General features: G+C 39.3%; 1 protein-coding gene across 1 annotated transcript; it reads left to right on the forward strand.

The window, feature by feature from the left end:
* The first annotated feature begins 320 nt into the window (after window positions 1-320).
* LOC103896234 (carbonic anhydrase 3) lies at window positions 321-16,661 on the forward strand. The gene is made up of 7 exons (XM_009276036.1): window positions 321-366; window positions 1,329-1,526; window positions 9,256-9,374; window positions 10,219-10,311; window positions 11,292-11,357; window positions 12,428-12,583; window positions 16,542-16,661. Exons 1-7 carry the CDS (start codon window positions 321-323, stop codon window positions 16,659-16,661), a joined length of 798 nt encoding a protein of 265 aa, XP_009274311.1.
* Window positions 16,662-16,911: the final 250 nt, after the last annotated feature.

The raw sequence follows: 16,911 nt of genomic DNA on the forward strand, positions 1-16,911 counted from the left end.
GGCGGGGAAGGGCATGGAGTTGGCGGGAGTCTATAAAAAGCCGCCGTGAGACGAGGCCACCGTCCTGCCAGAGCCGCCGGGACAGGCTGAGGCGCGGCGCCGGGGCGCGGTAGCGACATCATGATCAACCCCAACTACTACCCGTGGGGCTACGACAGTGACAACGGTGAGTGGGGGCGCGGGGCCGCGGCCCCGGCCCGGCTCCTCTGCGGCCGCCGCCCCTGCAGGCAGCGGGTCTGGGAGCAAAACCCAGGCAAAACGGGAGGCCCCACTTCCTGAGCCTGCATGAAGACGCGGCGCCGGGGCGCGGTAGCGACATCATGATCAACCCCAACTACTACCCGTGGGGCTACGACAGTGACAACGGTGAGTGGGGGCGCGGGGCCGCGGCCCCGGCCCGGCTCCTCTGCGGCCGCCGCCCCTGCAGGCAGCGGGTCTGGGAGCAAAACCCAGGCAAAACGGGAGGCCCCACTTCCTGAGCCTGCATGAAGAGGGGGAATATGGGCTCCAGGCGGGCCTGGGTCTGTGCAGTGGCAGCACAGCCAGGTGGCGTGGCCGGTTGGTCGTCACTCGCAGGTGTGGAAGAGGCAAAGCTGGTGGAAGGAGAGGCGGTGGCAGAGGTCTCTAAGTTAAGTTTTCCAACTGTTAATATAATTTAAAATTTGGCATAGCTTTAAAATCCAGCTTTAGGCTGGCCTTGATGCAGGAAGAGCAGTGCTGATCTGCAGTGCAGCCACGATCCCTCCTACCTGCAGAGGTTGGAAACCTGGGTGGCCTGTTGTTCCTCCACTCTCCTCTGCTGTAGGAAGAACAGCTTGGCCTCGGTCAGGCTTTTTCGACATGAAGTTCTTGATAAAACCATGACGATAATTAAATCCACGTTTCAAATTCCTGTCTTCTTCAGGTATCAGTGGCCTTTTCTCTCTCCAGATGGGTACATGGTGCCACATTTGAATCATTTGGGTATATCCCATCATATTTCTAGCCACTGCTGGACTTGGAGTATACACCTCTAGTTTCCTTACTTGGCGCATTGTCAGTCTCCTAATAGTCCTCCTCCTAAAGTCCGGAGGTTGCTGTGAGAGTTTAGGTCCAGTTGAATGACTTGCAATATCCAGTATTCCAGCTAGAATAATCTAATTGCTTTTTATACAGTGAAACTCTTGATAGGGCATGACTAACAACAGGCAATTAGTAACCTACTTATTAATACATTTAATTGATGTTCTGTAGCTAAGCAAAGCCAAGCTTGCATTTATTGTAACACAGGTATAATTCATACCTAGCTGGAAAAGGTTTTAACGATATTTCTCTGTATTTTTTTCTAGGACCAGATCAGTGGCACAAAAATTACCCGATTGCCAAAGGACGCCATCAGTCTCCTATTGAAATCAATAACAAAGAAGTGCATTACGATCGCTCCCTACTGCCATGGTTTGCTAGTTATGATCCTGGTGCAGCTAAGACCATCCTCAATAATGGGAAAACTTGCAGAGTTGTATTTGACGATTCTTTCGATAGATCAGGTTAGTTTTGTTTTCATCTCAAGCTGCCATAATGTATCAGTGACTATTTCTCAAGTTGCTTGGAAGACAGTGTGCTCTGAATGCTCATGCCTGTCAGAAGGTCTCTGCGTACTGCCTGTGTGTGATGTACAGGTTTCTGTGTCTCCAGCGCCCTGCATAACTGGTGGGAAAGGCCTAGGGCTACTTTAAAAGTCCATAGGTAAAATCCTAGGGAATAGAGAGAGCTGCAAAGAAGCTTGGTCCAGGATGAATTAAGGTGTAAGGTAAATTTCTGAGCTTGCAAAAGCCATTGCAGTTGTCTTGCTTTCCAAGAGCAAGGAGTCCAGGCTTTATATGAGGACTGAATTCCATTCGAGCTATTTGAGATGCCCAGCAGAACATCTTTAACTGTGTATATGGCTGGAATTACAATATTTGAAAACTGTATCCATGTAATTTCTGATACTGAAGTAATGAACCAGATGTTGCCACAAAGTGATAGTATTTAATCAGTTAAAACTCCCTTTGGCATTCGTGAGATTTTGTCTTAATAGGGATTACAGGGCTAAGAAATTCCAGTGTTTTAGCTTTAATGTTCAAAATCTTTTACCAACTTGTAGTTATGACAACATACAATGTGCTGCATATATAATGCATAGCTTTTAAGAGTTAGTGGGTTATATATTTTGAAGAGATATGTCTGTTCTGTTTAACAGGTGCTAGAAATATTTAGTTTATGTTGGCAGAACCACTGACGTTTCATGTTAATACTGTTGGCTGTATTTCAAAGGGAAAAACGTTACTGAAAGAAGTCTGAAATTGCATTAGTACTGCGATAAAAAGGAAAAATGAAATGCATACCTCACTCTTTATTCTTGTATCAAGGTCAACAGAATTGTGTTATTATTTGTAGCACATGGAATAGTAAGAAAAGGAAAAAGAAATGTCATTTTCAGTAAAATATTGAAAAGTGTGTCTTCCACAGTGTACAGACTTCTTTCTTAACTGCATCAGAAGTTCCAATTTCTGTTACAATATAACTAGGATTGACAGCTATAATTACTAGGAGGAATTTTGCTAATTTTACTAATAGGTTGATTGATCTTAAATATCTGTGGGCGTGGATTTAATTTAATGGATTTTTAATGAATGACTTGGGTTTCATGAAAACTGAGGATCAAAATGTATATAAGCTGGACTAGCTAATACACTGTAAAAACTCACAAATGACTATGCAGTCAAGTGTTTGATTACTTTTCTAGCAAAGTGGGAATCTTTAATGTTATTTGAATAAATATATTATTGATGTCAGATAACACGATATATCAGTGAAGAGATGTAGCTGTAGCATATGAGAAGACCTCCATGACCATTACTTACCATTTTTTACCATCTTTTGTATTTGTTGGAACAGCATCAAATACATCAATGGTTACATCTTCTGCATAAATGTCAAAGTAATTATTGTTATAATTACTCAGATTTTGCATGGGAGGGAGTATCCAGGCACAGCAATCCACAGCACGGATGCAACACTGTGGCCACAAAAAGCAGAAAGTTTTGGAATGTTCTGAATTTTTTTTTCAGATGAACTGCTCAGTAACTATTGCGTTCTGATCTCAGAAATAAAAAGTGACTCACTGGAAAAAAAGTAGGTGTATTTCTCAACTCTTTGAAGGCAAGAAACATTCAGTGTTTATTGTTATGTCTCCTTTGTTATATCATTGCCTGCAGAGTCTGTGGGTGGTGTTCCTTCTCTAATGTAATGCTAATTGCAGGGCAAATTCCACTGTGCATACTCCTACTGACTTGAGCATGTTTTAAGTTTTTTAGGATATGTACAGTGACTCATTTTTTGTGTAAAGGAACACCAGCTGCATAATACATACAGATGTAAGAGCATTCATATAGGAATGAAGCATTATTCCTTTGGAACAAAGACATTCTATCTATCTATCTATCTATCTATCTATCACTCCATCTATCACTCTATCTGAATTAGTTCTGAGTTAACCAGAAAACTAAGGGCTTACTTTATTTTCCTAACTTTTTCAGTTAGAGCGGTCATACCCATATCTGTAGTTCTACCTAGATTTTCATTAGTGGCGGATGAAATAGATTGCTGAATAAATTGCAAAGGTGAGTGATAAAATGAATTACTTCGGATATCTCCAAGTTTTACTTCCATCGTGTCTTCTCTGCTAGGAATACTTTGAATATTCACCATTGGAACAGTTTCTTAAACTCAAATGATTAGAGAGAAGCTTCCAGGGAAAGTGCCATCCAATGTAATTCACGTATTATGTTGAAAAAGGCCTTATTACTGTTATCTTTGGAGTTAGTCTAGTGGAAGGAATTGGAGAATTTATCTCCAGCTATTTATAAAGTCTGGTTGACTTTAAGAATCTGCTATACAATTGAAGGCTTTGATGACTGATACTTGCTTTAGGAGCTGTGTCATGCCTCTGTTGCCTGTCCGTACAAGATAATGGATTGTTGTGGACTCAGTTGCCTGTCTTACTGTACCTATGTGGAAGAAGGACCTTAAGCACTGTAAAATCATTGCAGGTGGAGGCTGGAGTCTCAAAATCCAGGAAAGAACTGGGAGCTGAAATCAAAACCTCCTAGCTGGCTGTGCCCAATAAAACCCATACCAGAACTCGGGTACTTTGGCAGCCTACCACTGCTATGTTTTTTGGCCTGAATGGTAACTCGGATACTCTTTTAGATCCATCAGTGACTCTGGTTTTGTTCTGAATTAGGGCTGCAATCTTATTTCTACTAGCAGAGTCCATTTGCTTTTAAAATTCCAAAAATATTCATGCCAGAGAAGTGTCCTGAGAGCACCTAACTGGTGGGACCATTGTCATGATGCTGTGTGAGATATATAGCTTGTAACTTCCTTACAATTAATGACTCTTTGGCTTTCTTTATAATACCTTGGTTAGATGGTTAGATCAAGGTGTTCAATCATTTAATAAACAGTAAAGATACCTAAGTCTTGTACTGCAGCCCAGACACAGCAGCTGGGGAGAGGTACACTAAGGCTATGTCAAATGGATGCCTTCTTTCAACTTCTCACTTTGTTGTTTTTGTTATCTCCTTGGCACTTTCTATGGGAGTTCATCGGCGAAACAGATTCCTACTTCTTTTACTGACTTTCTGATGGATGACAATTAAGGGCTTGGAGTACCGGTTACCTTGATGCTGTTTGCAGAATCTTTCTTATCAAAGGAATGTGTGCCTTTGGAAGTGGATAATGCAAAAAAAATTTAAAGAGAGAGTTACTGTAAGTAGTGAGAGCCTGTTGCTTTTCATCTCGCTAGCATGACTAGTGCTTGTGGACAGCATTTCCTAGAGTACCACTTCGTGGGAAATCTCACTTATCTTTGCAAATGAGATTTTGATTATCAGCTTCTGGTGAATAAACATTTATTTGTTGACTGATGAGGACAAAACCCAGGAACTTTAATTAAAACTGTGGGAAGTCTGTCCATAGACACTCAAGTTTTGGTTGATTCCTGCAAAAAGTTACTTGACATTTTGTGTACTGAATTTACACTGGAACAAGCCAGTAGCCGTTACAAGAATAGCACGGCTAAATGCCAGTGCTTGTGTAGCTGTGGTATCTACCAATCGATAGCTATACCACATACCCCAAAAGGCAGCAAAGTTAAATTCTTCCTTCAGTGTTTAACACATCTGTCATTTGTAGTGTCTGCGTGAAGGTATTGAGTGTTAATATGAGCACTGCAGAGCTTGGGTACAGGGAATTTAGGAGTTGAGTTTCTGTTAACTTTGAACTTCCATTGTTAGAGATAAAAATGCTTGAATAGTCAAGGGCCTGCTGAGGCTACAGTTACGCAGTGGACTGTCATTTTTCTGCCCCTGGAGATGGGGATTTCAGCCCTACCGTAGATCACAAACAAAGGTCATTTGGGAGCTCACTGATGAACAGGCTGTGATCAAGAGGCACGAAACTGGAAAAGGTGTGTTGCAGTGCAGGTGAGGGTGGGTGGCATGCTGACAGACTTCGGTCAGACACTTCTCTTTCCCAGTCTGTTACCTGTAAGAGTACAAAGTTCAAACACAAAAGTAATTCTGCATATCTATTCAGTGCTTGCTTAAAGAAAATTTCAGTGAGAACTGAAATTTTGGTTCCCAAAGCTTTTAGGAAACGCATTTTATCCCTGCAGTTAGCTAGACTGTTTCAGTACAGAGATCCTCTTTTGAGCAGAGGCTTTTTTATAACATTTAAAATGTGGCACTGTCATTAAAAAGCTGTGGGTTTTATACTGCACTGTTAGATTCTGTTATAAAGCAGCATAACAGAAGTAATGTGTCTTTTTCACTGTCATGCAGTAATACCTTACTAATTTAATTTCACTGAGGTTTACCAGTTCATTTTATGGATTTGGCAGGATATGAGGATCATAAACCTTGTAAGAACAGTTATTTCTTCTCATGTTTATAAACACAACTCACCTCATGAGTCTGTTTGGTGCTCCTTGTGTTTTTCCACCTGACTTTCACAGTATGCCTTCACAGCAAAAAGGGAAGGCATTTGTGTAGCCATAACTTTGCCAGTTTTACCTTAGTGAGGATAGATGACAATTGTCATTAGCGCAGATTAACAACCAGACCCCTACCTAAGCTGCTCAGCAAGTGGATGCACTTATTTCAAAACCTTCTTGTCACATTTCTGTTGTTAAGGACACCCTGCTAACTAAAGTAAAGTGAGTGGAGCGGCCATCTCCACTCAAACTGCATCACACCTTCATTTTGCTGTGTAAACACACAGAGTGAGATAGAGAGTTTTTTCTCGCCTTAGTTACATCCTTCTGTGCAAGGACACTTGCCCTCTCTGGGGCAAACATCTGCCTTGGTGATTACCTTGAGAGTAGAAAAAAAACATTCTTCTATTAGCCAGTTCTGTCTCATGCTGCTCAGTTTATGATGGATCAAATAAAAGGTGAGCTTTTTTACCTGGAACTGATGTCCACATGTGTGTCCATGTAGGATTGCTCTGTGATAGACCGTTCTTCAATGTGGAGGGGGGGGGACACGGAATTTGAGCAAGAGCTTCAGACTGACATGACATTTTTATGTCAGGCACTGGTGGAGGGTGATGTGCAAACCCATATAAAAAGAGCCAGTCACTGAGCAACGGGATGAGAGTTTGCAACGATAAGGCACCAAAAAGGAGTAAATACTTTTCTCCCTTGTCTTCCTGGGATGGTTTGTATATTCCTGCAGCTGGGCCATGTTACTTTAATGACAGCAAGTTTGAGGGAGTTACATTTTGGTAAGTTTGCTGTGGCCATCCTGTTACTTCCTGCAGAGCAGAAACAGGAACAGAAGTGCCACGTTTCCAATATTCAGAAGTAAGTCCAGCCATTCAGCTAGCCATGTGAAAAGGATTACGCAGTATTTCAGAGGACTAAGAAAAGCTGGCTGCCCATATATCAGGGAGTGAGCCTGCAGGCTCCTTTTTTAAAGCTCTTTTTGTTTCATGCAGTGTCAAAGGTAGAAGCTCAGAGCGGGTCACGGGGCCTTCTAGAAAAGCATCCTTTTTTAAGTGTTTTGTGGTAGGAAAACAGCTATCGCAGCATTAAAACTGGGAGTCTCAGATATTTAAGGTGCACATTTCCTGTGTAATAATTGTTAGAATAATTTCCTGTTACATATAAATATGTAAATATATAAAAATAAAGCTATATTTTAACACCAGTGAAAAACAATTTAAAGATACCATAGTTTCTTTTATAAACTTTTACCTTATATTCTTTTTCTAACTGTTATATGGGTGTGTATTTATTTGTGTTAGTATTTTCTGAAAACAAAAACCCAAAAGGATAAAGATCCCTTTAGAATTTAGGTTCCAAGCCACATGTTTAAAAAAAATAAAGATTTCTTTTACTAACTTTGAGCTATGCAGACATAGTTTGGGATTTTTTATGTTTTAGATATTGGGGAACTTCATTCTTGTAACTGTTTTGTTTATCTTTTTTAAAGTATAGGGAAACTTCATTTAGTGACATAGGGAAATTGCATTTACTTACATTGTCATTTCATGTATTTCTATGTTTTATACTACACACTTGCAATTAAAAGAAAGAAAACACCTTTTTGTCCTTCAGGAGATGTTGGTTTATAGGCATCTTAGTCTTTGCATCATTCTGTCTGCTTAAAGTGTGCTAAGTAAAAGCTACTGTCTATTTATAGATGAGTGAAGCAGGAATGTGTTGGCACGAGGTGATGATGAGCTTCACCTAACGCCCAATCAAAAATGTCTGCTGATGGCTCATTAGTGGAAATAATGACACGTTTTTACCTTAAACTGGATTCTTTGGTCTTACAGATCTATTTTAATGGAGAATTAATGGCCTTGTCAGCTACTACTGTTACCGTGTCTGCATCGGCCACACTGCTGAATGTCTGTGGGAACAAGTAAAAGGAATTTGTTGAGAATAACAGCTTGCTCTTAATGTTCAGTAAAGAATACTCTTAGTACTTTGTTTCTTGAGAAGATAATGGATTTCATTCCTTTTCAGATTTAAAGATATTTTTCTCTTGCATATAAAGGCCTGTTCTTGAGAACTGCTGAATAGTTTATAGGAATGCTTTAGCTTCTAACTCCAAATAAAGTGAATGAGAATTTAATATTAACTAGTATTTGGTGAATGTGAAGAAGTTCTTCCCTTTTTATTGTGAGATCTTTTCAAATACATCACCTTCATTTGGTGTATAATGTAAAAATGTTACGATTATTTAGAATACACAGTATTGTTCATCACAGGCTGAACTTTTCTTTAGGAAAATAGCTTGCGTTCTCAGTGATTTCTTTTCTGGCTCATTTGCTGTTTTCTTTCTCCTCTTCCACAGCCGGAGGGAGCAGCCATTATAGCAGAAGCAGCATCAGTAATTTCATAGCTTTTTAAACAAATAAGTCATAGCCTGCAGTAAGAGACACAGTTTGTAGTGTTTTGTGGGAATTTGTTTATCATCTAGCCCTTCAGTAGTTGATCTTAATCATGGCTATTTTTTTGTGCTTTGATATAGATAGATATTAGATGGAATTCGGGGGGGGGATTAAGACGTCTAAATTTAGGTTTCTTATGTGGGCTTTTAAAAGTAGGTGAGTTATGTCTCTAAACTCCCATTCTAGTCAACAGAGATGGAGTCACACTTAATCAATGGAGTCCAGAGAGCAATTCAGGTCACCGTCTGTTGAGTGTCTACCTTAAGGCAAGCAGAATTGCTCTAGAGGCTTGACTGTTCTGATTAGGGGCTTACTTCAGTTACCCAAACATAGGCATCTCATGCCATTTTTGATAATCTAATGTATTTCACCTTGCGTGCTGATACTGCTTTAGAAAAGTACAGTTACTCTGCAGATCTTGTATCACATCTTCCAGTCCTGTCCAGGTGTCTTTGGAATATCCCAGAAGGTACTAGATGCACATTTATGCAGCTGAATTAAAACAATGATCTCTATTGACTATAATGGAAGCCTAGATACAAATAATTTTCATCTGCCTGTAAGTGCATATAGCTGAAGATGGTTGCCTGAAGTGCTGCTAAAAGCAGTGCAGATTTCCAAGAGGTACTCACTACTCTCAGAATGTAGAGCATCTGTACAGTAAATATATAAATATGTATGTAAATAGTGTAAAAAATATATATATATTTATTTTAAAAGAATTGGAAGATACTTGAGTCTAATGCTGTTGCAGATTATCAATTACAGTGCTGAGAGGTGGGCCACTTCCAGGAGTCTATAGGCTGCGTCAGCTTCACTTTCATTGGGGGGTGTCTGACGACCATGGCTCTGAGCATGTTGTGAATGGAGTGAGATATGCAGGAGAGGTAAGACTGACCACTTTTTACTTTAAAATAGGGTGTAAAATAACATTTGTCATTATCATTCAGGTGGGACAAAATTTATCATTTGTCTGCTTTTCAAGGAGTTCTTTCTATTTATTTGTCTGTGACATTTTATTCTTACTCCCATTGATTCTTATAAATGTGAATCAGGTTGAAGTAATTCTCACAGCATAAGAAAAGAAAAATACTGTGTGAAACAAAAGTTTCCTTGTTCTTAAACCAACGTGGCTTGAAACATAGGACAGCAAGACTGAATTACTGAGAAGCAATGCAAACTTACTAAAACAGTATCCTGAAAGTACAGTATTATAGCAGAAACATGAAATTGTAGTGACAGAAAGGAGGAAGAATGTGTCACCTTGATTTTCTACCACTTTAGGATTGTAAGGGAAGAACAGAACTGTAGACTAATAATATACAGAGCTTGCATTCATATGGATTCTTTGCTAGAATTGCTGCAGTTTGAAAGCCGAATGGATATGAATCGCATATCGGTAGATGACTTCGGAACTGCATGTTCTACCTGCTTACTTAGGCATCTTTTCTGTGTTCTTCAGCTTTAAGATGAGATTTCTGTTCTTTTTTGCAATTTCTGTATTAAGTTGTTTATAGTTTATTTTAAAGCAAATAGTAGTCTAAATGGTAATATATGGCTGATATAACTCATATATGAATTTCTGTCCCTTTTTTCTTTTTGTTTTGGAAGGCCTAATCCTCATTCTTTGTTGTCCCAAGCTCTCTCATGTATATGAAGAACTCTAAATTCAGCCTCTGATGGCTTGCTATTCAATAATGGATTTTTTTTTACATGTTTTTCTGTTTCCAGCTACATTTGTTACACTGGAATCCCAAATACAGTAATTATCTTGATGCTGTGAGAAGAACTGATGGAATAGCTGTTTTGGCCATATTTTTGCAAGTAAGTAGAAGCATGCAACCCTTCTTTGTCCTGCTACTATAGAGTTTTCTATTCTTACAGGGTTAAAATAGCAAACCCCACTGAATATATTTTGTAGGGATCGTACCACGTTGAAGGGCTTGACTTTCAAACTGAATATATTTTCTAGGAATCGTACCACGTTGAAGGGCTTGACTTTCAGTAATGCATGCTTTTCGAGTTATAGAGCATGAGTCATGTTATTTCAAACGGTACCCAATACTACACACACTTGTCCCAGCAGCTATTCTGTCACTATGTGGCTGGTGGAAGCTGTAAAACCAGATGTGTTTGCCCCTGCTTTGGGGACACAATGTCAGTAGCGGCCCTCTGACCAATAGCAGTCAGCTGTCTTCTGTGCTAATCATGGACTGATTTCAAGGACAGATACCGCTCCTAGGCTTTTCATGAACTTTCTCCCAGGCAAAACTAGCTCACAGACAATGTAACTCATCCTTTTTTAAAATCCTTTTGGAGGCATGCAGTCTTAGCCTGAAATATTGGCCTTTGCTCTCTCTTGTTTAATTAATATTCACTAGAGAGAGAAAGATGGACGTCTGTGTTGAGATCAATGATTGCAACCTGTAGATCTGACCATGAAATCTGGTTTTTAAACTAGAAGGAAACTTTTTCCAAATTCTGTACTTGAGCCTGAAGAGTTGTTTATCTTTGTTAGGCTAAAATTCAGTGTCAGCAGGAATAGCTCTATTGTGAAATTACCCGTGACGCTGAGTTTCTGTACTGATATAATTTCCTCATTTGGATCATAGTATCTGTTGGAGTACAGACAGAGGGTACAGACAGAAGACATAGCTTACTAAGCTGGCAGGGGTGATAGGTTGGGTTAATGCATTGTAATTTTATAGTTGATACATGTTTAGATGCACATATAAAAAAATAGGAGAAAGAAGAAAAACGATATAGCAGAACTCTTTGGTTAGCTCATGCTTTCTTCTTTACAGGTAGGGAAAACGCCCAAACCAGAGATGAAGAGAATTCTGGAAGAAATAAATGCTATCAAAACAAAGGTAACGATGGTGGGCTTCTCATTATAGGAAGATTGCTGCAAATTCTCAGGACAAAAAAAAATCAAGAGGCATGACTTTCTAGTTTGCAAATTCTGCTCTGCAACATTGCCAGATTATACTCGTGAATAAAACCATGGGTAGCTTTTCCTTAACAAGAAAAGTCCTTTCTTCCATTTACATATAAGCCTTCTTTGGCTTTAGCGGGCCTTACAATTTTGTGAAAATGAGTGTTGTGTCGCCAAACTTTACTCACCTAAAAACTAGGCATGGAGTCTTATTCCCTCAGTGGTCAGTGACAAAAGAAAGGCACCTTTGGAAATTGGTCCATTCGGTCTTGAAATAGGCTGCCTACTGGAGCTCTGGAAATGCCACTGACTAGGCATCTGTGTCTCGGATAACATTATGTGGTAAGAATCTCACATTTCATAGGCTGTCTTGTTTGTTATTAGCACAAGTATTATAAATCTAGAGTACCTGTCTCATTTCATTATATGGTGACCTAATCCAATATTCAATAGATAGGCAGAATTTCCATAAGAAAGGAGGCCAGAAGGAAGAGTATTTCTGCACAGAAATGAGTGAAGCACATTGGTACTGGATGCTGCTTCACATGAGTTAGCTCAGGTACAAGAAGTATCATCATGGAGTTGTATGTCATGTCATGCTTCTCTGTGAGGGTCATTCAGTCCACTTACCTTTACACAGCATCATTATGTCTTGTGTAGACGTGTGCTTAGTTTCCTTAGATCATACCTTTGAAGTATGAGAGTCACTCTCTGTTTCTTAAAATACCAGAACTGCATCTTTACCTAATCTTGACTAGAGCTGTTGAAGAGTTTTCTGTTTGGCTTTGTTGTGTTTTTTTCAAAGGGGAAAGAAGCTCCTTTTCCAAACTTTGATCCTTGCATCATTATGTCTTGTGTAGATGTGTGCTTAGTTTCCTTAGATCATACCTTTGAAGTATGAGAGTCACTCTCTGTTTCTTAAAATACCAGAGCTGCATCTTTACCTAATCTTGACTAGAGCTGTTGAAGAGTTTTCTGTTTGGCTTTGTTGTGTTTTTTTCAAAGGGGAAAGAAGCTCCTTTTCCAAACTTTGATCCTTCAGTTCTTTTCCCTAAATCTCATGACTACTGGACATACCATGGGTCTTTCACCACTCCACCTTGCGAAGAGTGCATCACCTGGATTGTTCTTAGAGAGCCTATCATAGTCAGCTCAGACCAGGTAAACTTCAAATAGATAATATTTTACCCGCTTCTTTTTAGTTACATGCCATAACCTGATCTTACTCTTTTGACAAGGAAAATGCTCATTGGATTCTGTTAGAAATTGCATGATTAAAAGGACAGTGAAGAACTGAATGCCTTAGAAACTACCTTGGGACTCCATAGGGAACCTGTAAAAATCTTCAAAGGACTGCAGTCTACAACCTAATATGTGCAATCAACCTATTAGACACATCTCTTTATCTGTCTCTGTATGACTCCTACATTAACTAATTGAGCAGAGATGATGACCTTCTCTACTTGGAACAGCTCATTGTTTCCTAGCCCATGTCTGACATCATGGTGGTTTGAATCCACAGACATCAGAGAGCTTTATAAATCAGTAAAATCATAACATAGTGTAGATGATAAGAGTTTATAGCAGTTTGGAGTGTGACTGACAGCAAGCAGTAGTTACTATATATGAGAGTTCTTGCTCCTGTGGGCAAGAGACCTCTTGCGACATCAACTAAAGAAAAGAGTAGTTCTCTTTTTGTTTCCCAGTCCCTGCATTCCCACCATGTTAACTCTTGCTAGTAGGAGAGGATGGAGCTGGATGTGGCTCATACCTTTTATTTTACACAGAGCTCAAAACACTGCATTACACCAAGAGCCAATGTAGGAAAGCTCAAGCCATTAACTTGTATTCTCCTGCAACCATTTAAATCAGAACATTGACACATTTAGCTAAAGCTTATGTTAGGTTTGCACCAACAACTTTGATTATGCAGGACTTTTTCAACCTTTTTCAAGATTCCTCACGTAAAGTGTTCATTGCTTGTCATGATGAATGTTTGAGGGTAATCACTGGACAAATTATGAAATAAAGCTGCTGTGAAAAAGTGACCATCTGCAATGAAATGCAGTGGGACAATCACGTACCCTAACTACGTTGCACACTGAATGAAGCAGGAGGCCAGTGTTCTCACCTAATGCAGCTAGGCATTTCCAATTCTTTGAACATTCTACTTTGCAAATGTGTCTCTTATAGCTTGCTTCTTTCAAAAACGTCTTTTATTGGAATACAAATTTAATGGGATTGGTGATTCTGTCTGCCCCATATTCTAGATGGCATCACGTAACCAAGAAAATTACGGCAGTATTGTATCATGTGCTTGATACCCATGTTTCTGGAAGGTGTACCAGCTCAATTTTCACAAAGAGGAGCAGCATCAGATAACTATAATTTCTTGTTAATTCGAAAGCCTTCTCTGGTCACTTACCATAAAGAAGTATTTCTTGTTAACCCTCATTCCCCCTCAATCCCATTTATGGAAATTTGAATGCCCTCTTCCATCACATTTCAGCCTATTATTCTACTTGTACCACACAAGTCAGTTTTCTCATCTGAGATTATTCCTCTACTCAGCAGACTATAATGATACGATATCACAAATTTCAAGACTCCAGGATAGTGAGAACATGAACATTAATCAAGTGACTGACATATTATATGGATATTATATGTAGGCACATAACTTTTCATTTTAGGTTCTCAAGGTGATAAGGTGTTTCATTGTATTAATTGATGTGCATGTATCACAAAAAAAAAATCTATTTTCTAGTACTTTGTATTTATGTGGCTCTTTATCTTTTAAAGAATAGAACTCAGGTATGATGGGAACCTTAGCTGGCACGAGATGAAATACGGTAATGTATTCATATAACTTACAGCTTAATTTTCACAGCTTATTGAATTGATCTGCCTCCTGTTTCCTTGCTGATCCGAAAATTAAAATATGTGGGCTATTTTGAAGCTGGTACTTGTGTGAAAAATACAAATATGGTCTGACTGGTTTCCACAAAATAAATCTGCTTAGAAGTTTATATTACAGAAGATCAGCTATGGATTTTGTTGGGAAAAGTGTAGTCATTACTGAGCATTTCTGATTGAAAATGTGTTTTCAAAGGAATAACTAATCACATCATTGATCTAGCTTCATGAAAAGACTTTTTGATCACTGCTGTATTTGGGTCATAGCCTTTTTTTCAGCTTATCTAAAGTTAGTGAGTTTTGGGAAGCATACAGACTGTTCTCTAACTGGCCCTACTGTAGAAAAAATGGAGCATTTAAGGTAAAAAGGAAATAACTGCATATAGATGGGACATTGGTTCTTATCCTGAGATAACGGCTTTTCAGGCAGAATTAGCAATGTATGTGAGGTACTGTATACAAATACAATAGAAAGACTTTCCTCACTCCAGAGTGCTTGCAGTCTAAATAATGTATTCATAAAAAAGAATTGTGTTACCAATTATTTCTAATCCTAGAAAGTGTACTACCATGGCAGCCTCATTAACAGTAATTATTTTAAGTGCGTGTGCATTTACAGTGGATCACTTGGATGCTTTTGCAGCCAGATGGTAATAGTATATTAGCCACAACGATAAGTGCAGTCACTGCAAATCAGTACTCTGCAGGAAAAATCAATTCACCAGAAATCCCTGTGAGATGTAGAGTGGGTGGCCTAGCTGCTCAGATTACTTTTAATGAAAGGATAGGAATCTAACTGTGGAATAACTCTATCCAATTGCAGACTAATTTTTTCACCCTTATGTAGCTATAGCCTGAATATGTGCTTTTTTTTTTTTTTACTGAGTAGGGCAGATCTTCCACAAACAATAATAAAAACCAGCAATCTCTTCTCCAATAGTACTTCATCAGTATTAACAAAACTGATGAACTGTTTTCATCTCCTACTATTCCCATACAAATTATTCTTCATCTGAAATCTGAAATTTAATTTGAGATGAATAATCCAGCTGATGCATATTATACTGGTTATAAATATGACCTCATTATTGTTTAGGCAAACTGACATAGCCGGCTTTTCTGAGCCGTGTAGTGAAGAGCAATGTTGAGATGTCTGAGCTAGCTCAGTCCATAAACTGGAATTAGTATAGTCACAGTGAACCCAGCTTTTACAGCCCAGACAGAAGTTCTGCTTCTATTGGACTTGAACTCTGTACCATAAAAGGTAGATAACATCAGCGTATTGAAGCTAGTTGCAAACAAAGTTGATGCGTGCCATGCGTGGGGCTACATTTTTGAGTGTACACATGGGAAAATGTATGCATCCTTTTCATGGTAAGCCATTCAAACAGGGAAGTGTCAAGTGTCCGAATCACAGCTGATACTCTTTCTGTCTAATGTTGTGCATGGCAGTGACAACAAATGAGCATGATGTATCTGTAAGTGGGTATGTGTGTTGCATCCTTTGAAAACCAGAAAGCAGTAGAGGAAGAGCATTATACAGTTTTGAAGAGTGTGGGCAGAACTCTTCTTACGGCATGCCTCAAAAAAACCATACCTTGGTTAAAAAATAAATGGCCAAGGAGAGTCAAGCTGCAGACCCTGTTTACAAACCATTTGAAACCTTGACCAAGTTGTTATCCAGATTTACATTCCTGTTATTAAAAACGGACTTTTTTGTGTCACTGCAGCAGAATATATCCTCTGCTACAGACCCACCACGGAAATGAACAATTAGTTTATAATTTAGCCTTAACACCTTGCAATTCCAGAGACTTCTTAACAATCAGACACTAAGGCAGGGTTAGAATAGGAGAGGTTTATTAGGGCATAGTCTGTCCTATTCGCATTTTCTGAGGACTTCCCACAGTTTCTGTAGCTGTACACAGTTCTGTAGACAGTATATAAATGACAGTACTTTTCACAATCCTGTTCAGATAGGACCTGTTTTTTCTGTCTTGACTATTTCTAAGAATATTACTGCTAGGAAAAGAACATGAGTACAGTTCTTGTGGTGATGGGGTGAAGGACATCTTCACAACTTTGAAGGAGACTTTCTCCCCAGCTTCTGGGGCTGGGCCAGCCTCCTTGGTTTAATTGTTGGGCTGTGGATTTGATCCCAAGGGATTTCCATCAGGACACTTTGATTTTTGCTCTCCTGCAGATGGCGAAGCTCCGCAGCCTATCCAAGAATGCTGAGAACGAACCTGATCTCCCCCTGGTTGATAACTGGCGCCCGACTCAGCCTCGGTATTTCAGGATGGTGAGCGCATCATTCCTCTAGGACCTGGCTCAGGTTGGGTGTCCCTGAGTGAGGTGACCCCTAGAACTAAGAGATGGTTTTGGTTTGTGTCCTCTGTTGCATTTAGACAGACCTCCAGCTGTAGGTCCGGAGGCTGAAACTTTGAGTTGTGAAATGTGAATTTCACTTTCAGAGGGTAACATTTACTTAGGCAAATCCTATCATTAAAGTGGAAGTAGAGAAACCGTTTGGCTCTTCATAACTGCTTTAACATTAGCTTTTGTTAATAGTA

The sequence above is a fragment of the Aptenodytes forsteri genome, unplaced genomic scaffold, assembly GCF_000699145.1.
Source record: "Aptenodytes forsteri isolate BGI_AS27 unplaced genomic scaffold, ASM69914v1 Scaffold433, whole genome shotgun sequence".
NCBI lineage: Eukaryota > Metazoa > Chordata > Aves > Sphenisciformes > Spheniscidae > Aptenodytes > Aptenodytes forsteri.